General features: G+C 32.5%; 1 protein-coding gene across 4 annotated transcripts in view; it reads left to right on the plus strand.

Moving 5' to 3' along the window:
- The window catches only part of NBEA (neurobeachin), a 673,234-nt gene that overhangs the window by 77,812 nt on the left and 577,909 nt on the right, over positions 1 to 17,513 (plus strand). For 3 of the 4 annotated variants that reach the window (XM_049646794.1, XM_049646795.1, XM_049646797.1), the window contains exons 2-6: positions 167 to 398; positions 3,806 to 3,906; positions 4,146 to 4,241; positions 10,000 to 10,121; positions 11,955 to 12,081. In XM_049646794.1, the coding sequence (XP_049502751.1) occupies positions 167 to 398; positions 3,806 to 3,906; positions 4,146 to 4,241; positions 10,000 to 10,121; positions 11,955 to 12,081 (678 nt within the window). Of the gene's footprint in view, positions 1 to 166; positions 399 to 3,805; positions 3,907 to 4,145; positions 4,242 to 9,999; positions 10,122 to 11,954; positions 12,082 to 17,513 lie in introns of those variants that run through there. The other variant, XM_049646798.1, reaches the window with a different exon arrangement.

The raw sequence follows: 17,513 nt of genomic DNA on the forward strand, positions 1-17,513 counted from the left end.
TCTATGGCTTTCAAATTTTTATCAAAATTAGTTTTAGACTAGAATTGAAATTTTTTAGAGTAGCTACGCTCTCCTGCTAGTTGAATTCTTTTATTGTTTTTAATTTATTGTTATAAATGATCTCTCATGTTATCATTAGTTATTGTTTCTTTTTGTTCATTTGCAGCTGGTTGGTGGAGAATTTGACTTGGAGATGAACTTTATTATCCAGGATGCTGAGAGTATAACATGCATGACAGAGCTTTTGGAGCACTGTGATGTAACATGTCAAGCAGAAATATGGAGCATGTTTACAGCCATTTTACGAAAAAGTGTTCGGAATTTACAGACTAGCACAGAAGTTGGGCTAATTGAACAAGTATTGCTGAAAATGAGTGCTGTAGATGACATGATAGCAGGTATGGGGTTATCTGACAGGAAAATATACTTTAAATGTTTATAAAGATTCACGTACTTCTCTTTATATTCTACTGGTAATTAGATTTGTTGAAGCTAACTTGATTTAAAATAGATAAATAGAAATGTATGGAAAGTTTGCCTTGTATATTAAGGGAAAACTTGAAGAATGGAAGATACTTTCTTTTGTATTAGACAAACGTAATTACTAATTTTGCTTTTCTAGGTTTTAGAATCTCAGTAGTGTGGAATAAATACTATGAAATCTATCAGAAAAATAAACAGTACCTTTTTACATAGTACTTAGTTAAACCTTTACATAACTGAAAATTTACAACATGTACTACAATTCTGCGTAATGAGCACTTCAACTTTTTCGAGCTCTGTGCTCTTCAGTTTGACCTATGTGGAACTATAATAGGGGGTACTCATAGCCTTGGGATAAGCATGTTGAATTTTTAGGAAGTGTCCAATTTTTTTAAGAGAAATTTTGTATTAAAAAGATATAGACTAGACATAAAAATTGCATGGAATTGTTATGCATTATTTCAAATAACTTTGAAATCTATGAATTTTCATTGCCAATTCTTTACCTCCCTCCAAGTTCATTCTCCTTTGTTGTTAGATGCACTTCAGTAGAAGTGTTTTGAAATATGGTCACAGAGCCACGTTATTCTCCAAAAATAAGTTCAGAGCTTGAAATACTGGTTTTTTTTAAGCCATGAATCTTTAGCATAAGTTTCTTCTGATGTAAAAGGGTTTTCATAATTTTAAAAGTGCTGGTATGACTCCTCACAATATCATATCTGATCCTTAAAAGTAGCTCAGACACCAGAAAATCCTGTATAATATTTTGATTTATGCACAATTAATTTTAATACTAGTAGAACAAAACAGTAAATAAGAAATAATGGAGTGAAGGACAAGTTAAACATAAATGCTTTTTAAATTTAAACAATATTAAATTTTTTTTTTCTTAGAGTATATTACAATCATTTCTAATTGCTTTCAAGGTGGCATCTATCTCTATTTAGAGTGATTTAACATTCTCTGTATTGGTTACTGATGGTTAACTTGATGAAAAATGAAATTCAAATTTAGAACATCTTTTTAATGATGATACATACCATCTTTAAACCGTTCTGTAAATTCTGGCATTCTTTAATAGGAATTTATTTGCATAAGCTTATATATACACACATGTGTAGAACATCATACAATTTTTGGGTCTTCATATCTGGGTTTAAATCCCTGAAGTTTTGTTTGTTCGTTTTTTGAAATAAAGTGGCTACCACTTTATAAAGTGCACTTTAGAAAATGAGCCACAATTATATACATAGTAGTTTGCTCGTGCACAATTCATGAGCTTTGAGATACAAGATGATAGTAATCTTGACTAGTACTATCATATGCAGAAGTTCATATGGTCATTTTTCTATTATAAAAGCTCCTTAATTCTTTTGTCTTTGCTTCTCAATGGTAGCAATTCTGGTAACACAAAACTTTCACTTTTTCTTATTTTAATCATTGAATAAACATCAGAAAATTACCTGTACCTTACTTTTCAGTAGAGAAATTAAAATTTAGACAACATAGTAAAGAAGCGCTAATAACCAACAAAATATTACTGAGTTCTCACTCTGAATATTTATAGCATGTTAAGTTCAAAGAGGCATTTTTCATTTACTAATGTACAGGTATGACAGAAGGTAGTTAAACATCTATACTGAATTGATAAGAGAATTTCATAGTCTTAGCACTTGTTTATCTTTAAAAACTCTGTCCAGAAAAGAAGACCTGCAATAACAAAATTAAACTGACCTGCTTGATTATATGTATAATAAATAATAAATATTAATAATTATGTCATTAAGTATAAATTTAATAGATCACTTTTTGTGACATACATATGAGGTGAGATAAAGTTTGGGAGAAAGATTTTAATTTTTTAGAAAAGTATTTATAGGTAAATCTTTAAGAAATCTATGAATTTGCCATTGCAGCTAATTGCTTAAAACTGCTTCATATTAACTGGGGTTTTAATAAATGTTTGATTTCTATCTAGAATTTTTGCTTAGAAAGAGATCATCTGGCTAATATGCAGTAACCATAAACTTTTTTATTGAGTAATGAAACATTGTATTAAAAGATTTCTCAAAAGTTGGCATATCAGTAGTCACAATTTTATCATAAAGATTGCTTACTTATTGTGGCATTGAGTAAGATTAGCCAATTATTTATTGATGAAAATAACCACCTTAAATTCCTATTTTGAAATACATACATAATAAATTTTTTTAAAGTCTCAAATTCCAGGTATTGTGATATTGGATAATATATATTATATATCAGTAACTATTTAAGTTTATCCTAACTCACTTTTTAAATTAATTGATGATGAATTATTTAGAATGTGTATGTGTATTGATTGTAATAACTTGTATAGTATCTTTGATCCTTAGGAAGTGCTTTAGAAATTGAGAAAATGAAGTATAGTTATTTAGATGTGTAATTTCTTATAAAGAGCGATTGATAGTGGAACTACTCACAATGTCTAGAGATGAGAAAGAAATCAAGGCCAGGAAATTAAATGTATCATTTTTCTGTTATCTGGTGAGCTGGTGTATCTCTCATATGCACGTAAACACATGAACAGAGTGGATATCCTTAGTAATGCATTTAAGTTATACTTTTAGAGACTGGTAGGTAACCGAGAGGGCCCTGGAGCCATATTGCCTAGGTTTTAATCCTGACCCTACCACTTAGTAGAGTGTGTTCTTGGGCAATGTGATTAGGGTATTTATGCCTCACATTCTTCATTTTAGGAAGGGGCTAATACTAGTACTTACCTCATAGGCTTGTTGTGAGGATTTGTGCACTTAATAATTGTAAACCACTTGGAATAATGCCAGGCAAGGAGTAAGTGCTCAAAATTGTTAATGGGACAAGGAATATTTCCAGAATATATTTTATTAAGCATAGATAATTCTAAAAGAAAATATGGTCAACTATCACTTTTTTATTTGAAAATAATCAATTTACAATGTTAAATCATTGCACCTTTGTATATTTTTGTCTACCTTTCCCTGCATACAGCCGATGTGTATGTGTGTGTCAATGTATATGTGTGTGTATATTCTGGGAATTTATAAAATCTATTTTATATATTTGCTAAGGAAACTTAATTTAATGGTGACGCTGATGGAAAAAATCCTAAAATTCAAATACCATGTTTGTAGTTATCTGGTAACTTAAAAATTCTTAATTAGAATGGCAGTTCTGGAGGACAATTAGATGAATATACATGTAGAAATGACAGTTGCTAACTTTTGCTCTTTCAAAAAGTATATTACCTTGACAGATGGCAGCTCACGACTAGAGTTCAGAATAACTTTATTTTCCTTTAAAGATCTTCTAGTTGATATGTTGGGGGTTCTTGCCAGCTACAGCATCACTGTCAAGGAGTTGAAGCTTTTGTTCAGCATGCTTCGAGGAGAAAGTGGAATCTGGGTAAGCTGTGGTCAGAGGGAAAAGTATTCAATATCAGTGCATTAATACTTAATGTTCAACAATTTGTCTCTAGAGAGCTATAAACTGGAACTTGTAATGGAAACTGTTCCCTTTAAAGAGTTTAGTAAATGATTTAAAATTAATTTCTCTCTAGTTAGAAAACAATCCAGTGTCTAACATGATATATTAGGTAATTTTGCTAAATTTGCGCAGTGACATTTCTTTTCTTGTTTCCTCAGCCAAGACATGCAGTAAAATTGTTATCAGTTCTTAATCAGATGCCACAAAGACATGGTCCTGATACTTTTTTCAATTTCCCTGGTTGTAGCGCTGCGGTAAGTTTTAAATACGTATGTTTATTTTTATTTATTTTTAATTCATCTCTGTTAAAGTATAATTTACATCCAATAAAATTCACTTATTTCAGAGTACGGTTTGATGAGTTGTAAAGTTGCATAATCACCACCACAGTCATGATTTTGAACAATTCCATCACTTCCCACAATTCCTTGTATCTGTGTGAAACCAGTCCCCTCTCCCCAGCCCTGTCCCTTGCAACTTCTGATTTATTTTGTGTTTTTATGATTTTGCCTTTTCTGGAATTTCATATAAATAAAATCATTCAGTATGTAGTCTTTTCTGTCATGCTTCTTTCACTTATCATAATGGTTTTGAGGTTGCCCATGTTGTAGCTTCCCAGAAGTTTATTCTGTTGTTTTTATTCTGGTTTGTGTTACATTTTATGGATATACTACAGTTTATCCATTCACTAGTTTATGGGCATTTGAGTTTTTAGTTTTTGACTCTTGTAAATAAAACTGCTATGAACATTTGAACATAGATCTGTAGGCATGTTTTCTCATCTCTTAAGTAAACGTATGAGTGAAATTGCTGGGTTTTATGCTAAGTGCGTGTTTCATTTCATGAGATTGCTTTCAGGCAGATTGTTTTCCATAGTGGAAAATTTTGCATTCTCATCAACAGTGTATGAGAATCTGAGTTGATCTGCAGCCTGGACATTGTCCATCTTTTTAATTTGAGGCATTTAAATGATTATGTAATGGTACCTCATTGGAGGCTTAATTTTGTATGCTCTAATGTTTGATGATATTGAGCACTTTTTCATGTGTTTATTGGCTGTTTTTACATCTTCTTGTGTCATATTTGTGTTCAAATCTCTGGTTAAAAAAATTGGTTGTTTTATTATCTTAAGAGTTCATTATGTATTTCAGGTATAAGTTAATTTGTCAGATGTGTATTTGTCAAATATTGTTTCCAATCTGTGGCTTTTCTTTTTATTTTCTTGCCAGTACTTCTTAAACAGATTTTAATTTTGATGAAGTTCAATTAAACTTTTCTTTCTTTTATGGCATATGCTTTTGTAATCTAAGAAATCAGTATACACCAAAGTCACAACATTTTTTTTTTTTTATGCTTTCTACTGAGAGTTCTTTTGTTTTAGCTCTTATATTTAGGTCTAGGATCCTTTTTTGTGTGAATTTTTAAAATATGATATGAGGTTTCTCCTCTTTCTCTGCTCCCCCCCCCCCAACTTGTGCCTTCTCTTTCAAAATAAATAAATAAACATTTAAAAATATGGTATGAGGAAGGTTGGAAGTTAAAGTTTTGTTTGTTTTGCATATGATTATTGAATTTCTTCATAACCATTTGTTAAATAGTCCTTTAACTTCAAATTTTCTTGGCACCTTTCTTGAAAACTATCTGGCCATGTTTGTGTAAATCTGTTTCTGAACTCTGTGTTTGGTTCCTTTGTCCTCTGTTTCAGCGTTTATGCCCAAATCAGATTTTTTGTCTTTTATTTTCATAGCTTTATAGTAAGTAGTTCTTGAAATCAGGTTGTATATAAGTACTCCAACTTTGTTCTTCATTTTAAAATAATTTTGACTACTCTAGATAGCATTTACATGCGTGTGAATAAACTTGTCAAATTTTATAAAGTGCTTACTGTGATTTAGATTGTGTTGTGTTAAATCTGTAGAATAATTGGAGAGAAGATATTGAGTCTTCCAATTCATAAGCACATTATAACTCTTACTTTAGTTTTCTTTGATTTTTCAGTGTTTTATAGTTTTTAGCACACATGTCTTAAAAAGCTTTTGTTAAATTTATCCATAAATATCCATATTGATTTTTGCTAGCATACAGAAATACAATTGGTATTTTATTTTTTGTATAATGACCTTATATCTTGAGACCTTGCTTAAATTCACTTTCTAGTCCTAGCAGGTTTTTAGTAGATGCCTTAAGATTATTTACAGATATTTTTGTAAATAAAACCAGTATTATTAATATTTTTTTAGCTTACAATCAGTATACCTTTTTATTTCATTTTGTTGCATTACTGTACTAGGTAGGACTCTAGTGCAGTATTTAATACAGTAATATCCTTGACTCATTCTAGCTGTAGGGAAAGCTTTAAGTATTTCACCATTAAGTATGGTATTAGTAATTAGGCTTTAAGACATGTCCTTTTTCAGGTAGAGGAAATTCCTTTCTGTTCCTATGTAACGGAAGTTTTTTAATTACCAATATGTTGATATTAGTGTTGAATTTTGCTGAATGCTTTTTCTGATTTTATTGAAGTAATCGTATGGTTTTTCATCTTGATCCTTACTAGTGTGGTAAAATATAATGACTGACATTTCATTGTTAAGCCAAACTTTGTGTTCCTGGGATAAAAGCTACCTGGTCACTATGTTTTAACCTTTTAATACAATACTGGATTTGATTTGCTAAGGTATTGCTAAGAAACTTTGCAGTTATTTTTATGAGTGACTTGGGGGTATAGTTTTCTTTTCCTATAATATTTTTCTCTGCTTTTGGTGATAGGGTAATTTCTTATAAAATGAGATGGGAACTGTTAATTTCTTTTTTTTAAAGAAGTTTATGTAGAATTGATATTACTTATTAACTGTATGCTAGAATTCACTATGGTAGCCATCTAGGTCTGAAGTTCTGTTTGGGGAAGGTTTTAAACTATGAATTTAATTTTTATAATGGATACAGGGAGCTTTTCTATTTCCTTTTGAGTGAGCTTTATAGTTTGTGTCTTCCAAGTAATTTGTACAGTTAATCTAAGTTGTTGAATAGATTGGCCTAAGCTTATCATCATATCCCCTTCTTATCTGTTTAATCTCCTCTTTCATTCTTGATACTGGAGGGGTTTTTTCCTGATCAGTCCTAGCTGGAGGTTTATCCATTTTGTTGTTCTTTGCAAAGAACTGTCTCAATCTGCTTGATTTCGTTGTCCTTATCTACATTGTAGGATTGTAGAGAATACGTGTAAGTTTTGACTAGAAGAACTGGTTTTGATTTCCGGATCCTCTACTTCATTACTGTCGAGGACTGGTCCCTTAATGTTTCTTGGCTTACTTTCATGTGAAACACTAGTACTTTATCATGGAATAGTGTTACTATGAGACTGTAATGAAATAATATGTCATTTAAGGACTATATAAGTTAAAAAACATCATGTAAATATTTTTTGCTCCTTGGTTTTTATTATACGCATCTTTGTAATCTTCCATTTCATCAGCCGTTCCTGTAATTTCATATTTTCTCTTAATATTTCGTTACCTTTTTTTAGAGTTACAATTTCCAATCTTAACACAATTGTGAAACAAAAATAGGAAAAATAAAAATTGAGAAACAAAAATAGGAAAGTTAAAAATCTTTTTCCAGATGAAAGCTAATAATTTTACATATCAGATTGTTAGGGTAGAACACATATCAAACGTACATTGTGGTATGTGACAGAGAAAAACTGTCACTGTCCGTAAGAAAGTACCAGTTTTCTTAGATGTAATAATTCTGTTTACATATGTAGATCTATTTTAATACATTTTATAAAATTGTTAGTGATCTGGCATCTAGTAGATCTCACTTCAAGGGGTAAGAGAAGGGCAAGGTGTTTTGACAGAAATATGAGCAAGTTGCTGTCTTATTTACAGCCAAACAGAGTGTTAAAACTTTGTTTTAATAAATTATCTGAATTGCCTCAGTAAGGTTGCACCTCATTCTGTTTTTAGCCACTTGACCATTTACCTGAAATCTATGAATATTTTCTATCTGTATGTAAACACACATACATGCACACACACACAAAGGATTTTGCTTATATGCTGTTAGTAGTATATGTTTGACTTATTCACATTCAGGAGATGTTGATGGACTTAACACTTACCAATTACTCTTTTCTTGGTTTTCCTTGCGTCACTCATTTTCATAAAGAGTAGTTTCAGTTAAGACTATATTCTTTGTAGAAGAGGAAGCAAAGAAGGAACTGTTTTTTATTTGAGTCATACAAGCTATATATAAGATAAATGACATTATTGTTGTTACATTTGTTGAGGAAACAGCCTCAACAGTGTAACATTGTTCAGGGGCAAAAGCAGAGTCATAGCTTGAACTAAAATTTTCCTGACTTTTAAGTGCAGTGTTTTTTGTTTTTTTGTTTTTTAACAACAGATTGGCTTATTTCCAGGTATGTTACCTCTGCTATTGAACTGCTGAAAAATTCAGATAGGAGCTGATTTTAAAATCCTTATTACCATTATAGTGTTTTTGATCATTTACCTCTGGATGAGCGTGATAGTAACTAGAGAGTACAGGCTGTCTGGACCACTGTTGACTGTCTGGACCAGTCTTTGGATCGCTAAAATAATGACACTGCTTACTTTCCCTCTAAAATAACCATATGTACTAGGCCTTCTAAAGTACATTTTATACTGTGGAGGTGCCTTTCTATGAGCTATGCTGCCTTCATATGAGCAATTTGGAATGGAATTGTACACAGTGATTCACATAAAGGTGAATGACAAATGTAAGATGACATTTTATATGCTCTGTGACCTTTATGGATATACTTATTTAGATTTGTCTTTCATGATTATGATGGTTCATGAATCTGCTTAATTTAGGAATAGTGAATTTTTCTATTCGTGAGTTTACTGAAAACATTCCATCTACACATCAGAATTATTTCTTTTGCAAATCACAAAAAATAGGAATGCAGATTTTGGAGTCTGTTAGACTAGGGGACAGTGAGGGATATAGATTTTGGCACAGTGAGGGACATCCAATTGTGGGTACCAGAATGTTGTAGAAGGAAATAGGGAGGAAGAGTAAAGACTGCTTGACTCCAGAATCACAAAGGTATCCCCAAAGACATGCCATTAACACAATGGGACTAGAAGGAAATAAGTGTTACGATCAGGCACAAATGCTTTGGAAGTAAATGTGCCTGGTTGCACAAAGGCAGTACTATACAAAGTTAGCTTTTGTGCATTGATTAAGGGAGGGTGTATGCATTAGTTAGTTCAAAAGAGTAGAAAAAGGCTAGTGATGCAATGTGCACTTATAGAAGGCTTTGGTTAGTATAGTAGTAGGGGCTAGAAATGAGAGATTTCAGGTCCCTAAAGCATTTATTCTAAATGTTATATACTAAATTTGATTAAGAGAATGTCTTTCAGTATAGCTAACTGTCTTGTTGAAGAGATTGCCCATAATAGAGATCCTTATTTATCCATGGAATTATTGGAAGTCCACAATGAAATTGAGGAAAATGCTATTCTAGAGTCTCTCACGTGTGTTTGGTATGAGTGGTAGCAAGACTAAAGACTATTATTATTTCATTATCACTCAAGGTTAGAGTTTTCTCTTGTGAGATTTTTTTTTTTTTCCATTGTATTTTGGTTCACTAGTGTTTGCAACTATATGTGATTTAGGTCTCTTTCATGCTACCATGGAGATAATAACAAATGATCTCTTGGACCACCTGTCTTTTTTCTGGTGGAAAGAATGGGTCTAGAAACTTGAAGGGCAGCTTGGCTCAAATTCTTCCCTGTATCTCTTAGTTTAATGCAGTCTTTAAGTTCTAATTTAGGGTCTGGTAGACTGAATGATGAAACTGGTGATACAGAAGTTGCTAAGGCCATTGGCAGGGGATACGTCCATGATTTTCTGATGTTTATACCTTCATTGTTTTTTGATCTGTAAAGGTTATATTTGAAATTAGTTACTGTCACATTTTATTTAACTGATACTTTTGTATCTTTTTCCATTGCCTTGTAGGCAATCGCATTGCCTCCTATTGCAAAGTGGCCTTATCAGAATGGCTTCACCCTAAATACTTGGTTTCGTATGGATCCATTAAATAACATTAATGTTGATAAGGATAAACCTTATCTTTATTGGTAAGTAATATATTTAATTTTAGTACTTTTGTCTTAAGTATTTCAGTTTTATAAATATGTAAGAGTATCAAGGCAACATATTAAGTAGAAGATGTGTGTGTGTGTGTTTATATTTGTATATGTTAAAACTATAAAGATACAATTACATAAATTTATTTTATTTATGTATTTCTTGCTGTTGATTCTAGGCAACCTGCTTCACTACTTTTTTTCCAATTACAGTTTAAAAGTTAAGGGTTACAAACCTTCTCTGTCCACTACACATCAGTCGATATTGATTAGTTGTGGGAGGTTGTTAGTGTACGTGCTAATCCCTGATAAGGGGGAGGAAAAAAAAGTACTTCCAGATTTTATTTACTTTGCCTTTTTACTGTCCTTGTTCTATGAGCGTAATTAAGGTATGCTTTAAAATGTTAATAATAACTATGATGTAAGAAAATACAATCAAATAATAAAATTAATTATTTGATAGATAACTAACAGAATGGGTTGATGAACCCAACAGTAGGTTGACCTGTAAGGACTGATAGCTTGGAAATTTTAGTTTGCCAATAATGCACAGTAGTGAGAACATCAAGCTTTCATTGATTGCCTTAGCATATACTAGGCATTTTAAGTGTTTACATGTAAGTGTTACCTCATTTAACATTTGCAGTGCTCTGAAATAAGACTGTCTGAGGCCTTAATCTTCACTACTTACTTATTGATCCTGTGCTTCGGTGTTTTCAACTTTAATAAATTGAGGATGATAACAGTACCTATCAGGTTAATGAGAATAATTAAGTGCTTTTGTACATTGGTTCAGAAATATGAGTATAGAAAAATGTGAGCTATTAATAGCTTATCAGCTCTGTTAAAAAAGATTATATATGGGTAGTAATGAGAGAGTTTTAAACAAAAATCTGAACCTCCAAACATAAATGGGTTGAACTTCAGAATGGCCATTTGGCAGATCATATATTTATTTCAATAAGACCATCATTTTGGAGAGCATTTACAGTTTGTGCTAGGAGTACAATTTACAGCTAGGAGGTGTGCCCCCTTAGAAGAAGGTAACTATTTCATAGATACATCTTTTTTCTTCTTTTGACTAAAAATGTATTCCTGTGTTTAGTTACCTACATCATTTATCAGACTTGGCTCTTTTTTTTTTTTTTTTTTTAATTTTAACTTGTAAGCTATTTTGAAAGATATAGTAGAATTAGAGAGCAAGTTGTTTTTGAAACAGTAGCTTTGTAAATGGTTTCTGTATTTGCTAATTTTGGTGGTCCTTGAAGGTAAATGAAATCTACTTGGTAAGATTTTATTGGCTATTAGTTTGTTTTTGTGTATTTGTGATATTTTACATTGAAATATCAATAGGTTTTGTAGTTTTCTATTTTCTCAATTTAAATTACTTCTTTTAGTTCTAAATCTAAAAGGTTTTAGTCTTTATTTGGTACATGTAATACCCCTTCTGACTCTATAGGAAAATGAGTTTTTATTTTATATGCAGATTTTTAAAAAGTTTGTTTATTTTTGAGAGACAGACAGCATGAGCAGGAGAGGGTCAGAGAGAGAAGAAGAGACAGAATCCCAAGCAGACTAGGTGATGTCGGCCCAGAGCCTGAGGTGGTGCTCTAACTCACGAAACTGTGAGACCATGACTCAGAGCTGAAACCAAGAGTTGGATGCGTGACTGAGCCACGAAATGAGTGTTTATTCTATGTTTGGGGCCAGGTGCCCTGAAATGAGTTTTATTTTAAAGTAATGTTTTATATTATTTTTATAATGCTTTTTAGATATATGGTTCTTTGTATCAGAGAATATTAAACAATTCTATTTTCTTGACAGTTTTCGTACTAGCAAAGGAGTTGGTTACTCTGCTCACTTCGTTGGCAACTGTCTAATAGTTACATCACTGAAGTCTAAAGGAAAAGGTTTTCAGCACTGTGTGAAATACGATTTTCAACCACGTAAGGTAGGTATAAATAAATATTTCTATTGAGGAACACACAATTTACAATTCCCACTGTCTTAAAATTCACTTGTTATGACTTCTGTAATATTCTCTTACTGATTTTCTAATGACTCATAATGCTTTTTTTTCCTCTTCCCCTTGTCTGCATTTTCTTTTTACTTTTCTAACTTTTCACATAAAAAGAGGCTCTTGACCTCTTGCAGTGTGTGTCTCACTTGCTAGCTCATTGTGATTTATTCTATGCCATTCTTAAAGTAAATACTTACTGAATATTTCCTGAGTTCCAGACACTGTTGTAGGCACTAGAGATGTGACAGTGAACAAAACAGACCACATTCCTGCTTTTGTGGAGCTTATATTTTCCGGGAATTTTTATTCAGTTTTATGAGAGCTTTCCACTCTTATTCTTATCTCCAAGCTCTTTTCTTATATTCTCCTCTACCAAAAGATATTGCCACGGGAATGTCTGTTTGGCCTCTCAACTTCAGAATATGTTAACACCGAATTTGCATCTCCAGTCCTATATCCATTATGTTCTAAATCCCTTGTTTAGATTAAGAAACTGCCATCTTCATGATAGTGGGGACTTGAGTCACTTTTGTTTTTCATCCCCTTTTTGATCTTTACCAGTTCAATTTTCCAGTCCTTTACTTTGTATCTCTGTAATATAGCTTTCTTAAAAAAAAAAAAAAAATCCTTACCTGCTGCTTGAATTCTTCATACTTTTCTCTCTTTATTTTGGATCCTTTGTCTTCTTCTCTCGCAGATGATTTCACACGCTAATATCTGATTTATATTCTTGGTCATATTATTGCATTGCTCAAACCAATCATTTGCTTCTTACTAACAACTAATTTATTCAATTAACATTTTTTGTCTAGTCCCTCATGATTTGGGTTTTATTTTCAGCTCTTTGCTTATACCCTTTATTGTGTCGAAACTGAGCTAGCATGTGTGTTTCACTTTTTTCCTTTTCAATTGTTCAATCTCTGGCATGAAAACATTTACATGTCTCCTCACTTGTGGCTTTAGGTCTTCAAATCTCACATTATCGTTAGGTTCCATTCTACGTAACATGATTTCCATGGACTCTTTCCTTGATTTGCCTTGCTCTCAGATATAATCTTTCTCATAGCATATTATTTCAGTATTTTTTATAACAATTATTTGTTTTAAACCTTCATTACTCATTTATAAGTGCATAATTTAGTAACTGTTGAGATGAAGCTGTGTATTTGATTCATCTGTGTATTCCCTTATTTACCTGCCACAGAGTTTTGAACTGACAATAATATATGTTGGATAAACAAATAAAATAATGCTTTAATAACCAAAAAAGAGTTTCCTGAAGGAGTAGGTTATATTTATCTGGACAGCTAATTTCTGTTGAGCAGTTGATTTTCTAGTGCTGTAAAAATAAAGGAGGTATTACTGTTGATAAAATGAGAGAGAGAAGGCCTAGGCCTTGTGGTCAGTGCTTCTTTGTAGGGCAGTATCCCAAAGACCTTTTCCATGTGGCTGGAAGAGGAAAGACAGTCACTCATGGCAACAAAGATCAAGTCATTTAGGTTGTTACTTACTATGTGATATGTGTTTAAAATCAAAAGCTTACCAGCTTTTCTTGTTGTTCTTTCAGCACAGTATTACACCCTGCAAAACTAAGTTAATTTTTGGAATTGTAGAGAACTAGAGCTTTATCCATGAGCATTAAGCGAGATTTTGCACCTTTTGAGAAAGGGTTTTGCGCAGGTTTAATGGAAGATACAGTTACTTAGAATTCCAACCACAGACGCATTCTTATATGTTTATACTGATCCAAAAATTTTGGTGTATAGCATATATAATTTTGTATGCTATGTCATTTTGTATAATAATCTATGTAATGTATAAATTTGCTATATGTTATATAGGAATAATGGAGTGTCTTTTCAATTTTTAGCACTTTTATGAAAACAATATTAAACAATTTAAGTTATATTATTAATTCACATTTATTCAAAGGCAAACTTATATGAGCTTTATGTTACTTTAATTATAGTTCTGAGGAATTATGAAGAACATTTGCAGAAATTGTTCTTTAATAACAGTTCTGTCTTATTCTTCCTCTTCCCTTTTCCTCTCCCCCAAATTCTCTCGGTCGTCCTTTACCTCCTCCTCCTCTTTTGCTCATCCTTTCATCTTCCCCTGTCTTTCCCCTTCTTCTTCCCTTTTTTCCTCCTCCTCCTTTTCTTGTTCTTCTTCCCTCTAACCGTATTTGCTTTAGATATAGAACAAGTTTTTAGACTGGACATTCAGACTTCACAGTAGTTTGTATACATGTACATGTCATGCACTATGGATTTATACATAATTAGCTCTTTTAAAAGGTCAAGTGTTAAACCTCCAGATTTGGTAATACAGAGAGACTTTTCTTGAGGGAGTTTAAGCTGATCCTAGTAGTCCTGAATCTTGTTTCCTGAGATTCAAGGTTACACTAATTTCTGCTCTTCAAAAATGCTGGCTTCAAGAAGGGAGATGTTACTCTGTGGTTAATGTTTTGGCCCTTGAAATATACCTCTGAATATATATATTCAGAGGCCAGGTTGATATGTGTTTGGAATTTTTAAAAAAATTTTTAATGTTTATTTATTTTTGAGAGAAAAAGCAAGAGAGAGAGAAAGAGACAGAGAGCCACCTGGGTGCCCTGATACGTGTTTTAAAAGTCTGCTGTAGGGGCACCTGGGTGGCTCAGTCGGTTGAGCATCCAACTTTGGCTCAGGTCATGATCTCGTGGTTCGTGGGTTTGAGCCCTACATTGGGCTCTGTGCTCACAGTGTGTGGAGTATGCTTGGGATCCTCTCTCTCCCTGTCTCTCTGCTTCTCCCCAGCTCGTGCGCTCTCTCTCTCTCTCTCTCTCTCTCTCTCTCTCTCAAAATAAATACATTAATTTAAAAAGTCTTCTCTAAAGATCTAAAGATAAAAAATAAAAAATGTGCAATTATGTTATATAATTAGATTTATAAGATATAATTCACTATCACCTGGGTTTTTTTCTAGAGGGATGTTCTTGGCTATTTATTGGACTCTATCTTTGTGTTAGAGTATCCAGTCATTTGAAAGTTCAGAATTTAAAATAACAAGTTACAGAAGGATAGGAGTTCCTATTTCCACGTGTTTAAGGCCAGTTATCCCTTATAGGTTCAAGGGCCTTTTTTGGATACCTGGCAGTGAGATTGTCCACCTTCTTTAAGAGCACACTTTACTTTATATCCAAAGGAATATTTATCCACAGGAGCAACCGTAACAGAGATTGATGAGCCCACATATGGCAGAGGGAATGTCATTTCCTCTTCTTTCTGTTTGTTTTCTTGTTTGCTTATGATCCCGTGTATGTTTTGCCACATATTGAATAAAATATTATTTAGGATGGGGTTTTCAAATATATATTTAAAATTTTACCTGAGTCCAATAAAAATATTTGCTTTATGTTGAAGTTCTCTTAAAGAATACCAGCGTGGGGCACTTGGGTGGCTCATTCGGTCAAGTGTCTGACTCTTGATTTCAGCTCAGATCATGATTTCACAGTATGTGAGTTCAATCCCCACCTAGGGCTTTGCACTGACAATGAGGAGCCTGCTTGGGATTTACTCTCTCTCTCCCTCTGTTCCCCGCCCCCCCCCCCCCATGCTTTCTCTCTATGTCAAAATAAATAAACTTAAAAAAGAATTTATGTAAAAGAAAGAATATCAGTGTATCAATCATTCATTAATATATACCTGGAAAATAGCTTAAAAAGCAGGGATTCTAAATAAATTCATACATTAGAAGGGAGGTTCTTGATTTCTTGATACAAATCCCAGTTATTTTCATACAAATTTAATTGTCTCTCCTCCAGAAATTCTGATTTATTAGATTTGGGATGACACCCAGGGGAGTTTGCCAAATGTGCCAAACTGTTTTGAATTTCAGTGGGAACTTGTTATAAATACAGATTCTTGGAATTATAATTTCCATGTTAGGAATATATTTTTAACAAATGCTCTAGGTGATGTTTTTCATCTGACAAGTTTAGATAACAGTGATTTGAAGAGTATAAACAAGGAAAATTAGGGTGAAGCTAAGAACTAAATAAAATTGTCATTAACCAATAAAAAGCAATTTAACCCATTTGTTCTCTCTCTCTCTCTCTCTCTCTCTCTCTTCACACTATTTCCTTATGAGAAATACATTCCCATTTGTAAGAGCTCTATATATGTTGATTCTAAGGAGTCTTGGTAGGAACAGGGCCAGGGAGTGATAGATGTTTTAAAAAACCATAGATGCTCATAAACCTTGAAAACCATAAATACTTTGTTTTACTGTTTCATTATTCAAGATAAATGCATTCTCTCTCTCTTTTTTTCTTTCTTATTTTTCCAGGAGATGACCTAGCTAAATTGTAATCCTTTGGTAAGGTGTTTAACTGGCCTTTCCAAAAGAAATCTTTATATTAAAACTTTTGCTTTCTTAGCTGTACCACTCACCAAATGTTTGACCTTGTGAAAATTCTGTAACGTTTTAGCCCACAGTAAATTATTAGCCTATTACCTAAGATGTAGTAAGTGCTCAATATGTGTTAGCTACTATTGATATTTGTATAAATATCATGTTATATTTTCCTATGAATTCTTATTACAGGTTTTTTTTTCGTTTCTGTTTGGTATTTTTTTCTAGATCTAGTTTTGAGTCTTAACTAATTGCAGACCTCAGTGGATGTACAGAATATCAGTATGCATGCACAGTTTCCAATTTTCCTCCCATTTCTTTTAAAATATAAATCAGAAATATAAAAAATATCAAGTCAAACATTGGTCTCTTTTGAATGGAAAAGACACTTGTGTGTTATATGTACATATTGATGTACCATGGAAAGAGAACATTAAAGTTAATTTTCCTATAACTGCTCTGACCTTCACTGAGATTAGTTCGTTCATTCAACTGTGCATTCATTTATTCATCCATCAGCTTTGTCAAATATCAGTGTTATGACCAAAAGCAAACTCTTTGATTATAACTCCACATCTTATTATCTGGCTAATTAACTGGCTAACTGTATTAATTATCTTAAGTTAATGGTACCACTACCAATTTAAGTGAAAAATTGGAAGCCATCTTTAGACTTCTCTTTTCTGTATCAGCACTTTCAATGAGTTTTGTTAATTAGTCCCTGTCTCCCTTCTTTTAAATTACTAATGTCTTTGTCTTAATTTAGACTTTTATAGTTTTCTTACCTCAACCTTTGCAGTAGTTTTCAGGTTTATCTTGAACCACATTTGCCTAACTGTCCCACTTACTCAGTACTGCCAGTTATTTTCCTAAACTATGAAGATGATCATTCCATTTTCCTGCTCAAAATTCCTTAGTGATAAGACATTACCAAAAAACAAAGATTACCAAAGGCGTCCTAAAGTCTC

This window comes from Panthera uncia, assembly GCF_023721935.1.
Source record: "Panthera uncia isolate 11264 chromosome A1 unlocalized genomic scaffold, Puncia_PCG_1.0 HiC_scaffold_16, whole genome shotgun sequence".
In the NCBI taxonomy this organism is placed as follows: domain Eukaryota; kingdom Metazoa; phylum Chordata; class Mammalia; order Carnivora; family Felidae; genus Panthera; species Panthera uncia.